We start from the raw sequence: 2500 nt of genomic DNA, 5'->3' as shown, positions 1-2500 counted from the left end.
GGCGTGAGCGCCGTCGCCCGCCTTCACGGGGTGCGGCGAGAAGATCCGCAGGTAGCCCGTGTAGCTGCCCACCACGATCTTGTCTGCGGGGAGCAACAGCCGTCAGCCACGACCTCTCTCCGGCCAGAGCCGGGCCCCCCCCCGGACGGAGCCGGGCCCCCCCCCCCGGACAGAGCCGCGGCCTCACCCCGCCCCCCCCCAACAGAGCCACACCCCCCCCCAGACAGAGCCGCGGCCTCACCCCGCCCCCCCCCCCCCCGACAGAGCCACACACCCCCCCCCCCCCCCCGGACAGAGCCGCGGCCTTGGCCCCCGAGAGGAAGGCCCACCGGACAGAGCCGCGGCCTCGGCCCCCCCCCCCCCGGACAGAGCCGCGGCCTCGCCCCCCCCCCGGACAGAGCCGCGGCCTCGGCCCCCCCCCGGACAGAGCCGCGGCCTTGGCCCCCCCCAACAGAGCCGCGGCCTCGTCCGGTCGCCTCGGGCCCCACACAGGAAGCGCCTCAACCGAGAGCCTTCAGCCTTCCGAGAGCCTCCTGGAGGGGCCCCGCTCAAAGCCGACGCCCGGCCGCACAGGCGGGCCGCGAGCCCCCCGCTCACGCCTGCCCGAAGCCTTCTTCGGTGGCCAAGAGAGCCGGAGGAAAGGCTTCAGGAGCCACCCAAGGGGGCAGCCGGGCGGCTCAGCAGACACAGCACCAGACGTGGGGGGGAAGGACCTGGGTTCAAATGTGGCGTCAGGCGCTTCCTAGCTGGTGACCCGGGCAGGTTCAGAAAGAGACCCCGACCTGCGCCTTTCTGGCACCCCCCAGGCCTGGAGCCAGAGCCGGACAGAGGGCCGGAGCCGCCTCCTCTGCTCCGGAGTCGCCTCTCGTGTCGCCGGGCTCTGAGCGGCCTCAGCCATGCTGGGAGCAAAAGCAGCTGGGGGGGGGGGAAGGGCGGCTGGACCGTCCCCCCAGAGTGGCCAGAGGGGGTGGCTGCTCTGGCCAATGAGGTGGGGTGGCATCAGGCCCTCCGGAGCAGCAGGCACAAACCAATCATCTCCAGGCTTGGCTCGGCCGTCCGGCCGTCCGGCCTCCACAAAATGTGGCCCTTCGGCCAAGGCCAGCCCTGGAGGCCAGCTCGGGGCCTGCAGGGGGACCCGACGAGCGAAGGCCGAAGGCCGGAAGGCCCCCCACTCACCCTGTCCGTTGCCGCTGTTGTCCACGTCAGCCACACACAGGCAGCCTTGGTCGAACTCTTCCTGCTCTCCCAGGACCGTCGACCACCAGTCTCGGGCCTTGAACAAGGACATTCTGGCTCAGCCTGAAAAGAAAGCGCTCACTGGGGGATCCCAGCGCGGCGGGCGCCCTCTGAGGCGCAGCTCGGGGTGCGGCTGCGGGTGCCGGGGAGACCCCGGAGGCCCCGGAGCCACTCCAGACCTCAGCCACAGCTGCCCCAGCGCAGAGCCTCCCTCCGCGGTCCGGCCGAGGCAGCCCCTCCGCTCCGGGCGGCTCCGGCCATTAGAAGGTGCTGCCGCCTCCCCCACGGACCGAGGTCAGACTGGGGGAGGGGCCCTCCGGCCGGACAGCTCAGCCAGCCCTCTGCCCGCCCTCCCCAGGCCACAGTCCTGAGCGCCTTCAGCGTGGCCCCTCCATTCCTCTGGGCATCCCCCGACCGGAGCTCACTGACCACTTCACTGGAGCTCAGGGCCAGAATCACGGGCTCGGGCCGGCCAGCCCAGACCGCCCTCCTGCCTTGGCCCCCACCCAGGGCTGGACCAAAGACACCGAGGAGGGTTAAAAAAAGAAGAGGAAAGAACCGAGCCGAGGGGCTTTAGGTTCGGTTCTGCAGGCTCACAAAGGGCTGGACGGAACCTCACTGGCCCTCACAAAAAAAATCGACCCACTAAGGGCGATGCCTCCGGCTTTCAGGAAGAGAAACCAAGTCTGGCCACGCACCACCGAGGCGTCAAAGGCAAAGTTTGAACTCAGGTCTTTCTGACTCTGGGTCCAGCCATGTTCTGCCACTTGCTCTGTTCTCCCAGAACCACAGCTGAATGGATCGGACCACCCTCTGCCCCGACAACAGCCAGGCTCGCCCAGTCTGTGTCCCAGGTTTGGTGCCGCTCTGACCCTGCAAACAGTGGCTGAGGGAGTCGCGAGCCAGAACTGGATGGTCATCTGCTGCCCCAAGACCCCCCCAGGCTCTCTCCAGGCCCTTGAGAACCCCTCAGATCCCCCCAGACTCCCAGGGCAATGCACATCTTTCCACTGCCTTGTTTTCATTTGAAAGAGCTGCTGCACTGAAGCTCCATCACCCCCCTGTTCCCCAATAGCTGCTCCCTCACAGGCCCTCTATTATCCTCACGCCTCCGGGGGAAGGCCAAGGCTGGGGAGGCTTGGGCCTCCGCTCCTGTCCTCTCTCTGGGCCCCACTGGCCTCTCCACCCATATTCCCCATCGCTCTCTCTGTCTCTCTGTCTCTCTGTCTCTGTCTGTCTGTCTCTCTGTCTCTCTCCCCTCCCC

At 68.4% G+C, this 2500-nt stretch overlaps 1 protein-coding gene across 2 annotated transcripts in view; it reads right to left on the bottom strand.

Moving 5' to 3' along the window:
* The window catches only part of BBS9 (Bardet-Biedl syndrome 9), a 340104-nt gene that overhangs the window by 319652 nt on the left and 17952 nt on the right, over nt 1-2500 (bottom strand). For both annotated transcript variants that reach the window (XM_056804267.1, XM_056804266.1), the window contains exons 2-3: nt 1177-1299; nt 1-83 (exon numbers count right to left, since the gene is read on the bottom strand). The exon at nt 1-83 is cut by the window's left edge and continues 68 nt beyond it. In XM_056804267.1, coding sequence (XP_056660245.1) covers nt 1-83; nt 1177-1288 — 195 coding nt within the window. In that variant the 5' untranslated portion in view covers nt 1289-1299. The remainder of the gene's footprint in view (nt 84-1176; nt 1300-2500) is intronic.

This window comes from Monodelphis domestica, chromosome 7 (genome assembly GCF_027887165.1).
Source record: "Monodelphis domestica isolate mMonDom1 chromosome 7, mMonDom1.pri, whole genome shotgun sequence".
In the NCBI taxonomy this organism is placed as follows: domain Eukaryota; kingdom Metazoa; phylum Chordata; class Mammalia; order Didelphimorphia; family Didelphidae; genus Monodelphis; species Monodelphis domestica.
Note: the sequence above shows the minus strand (reverse complement) of the source record. Positions and strands in the feature narration are given on the sequence as shown.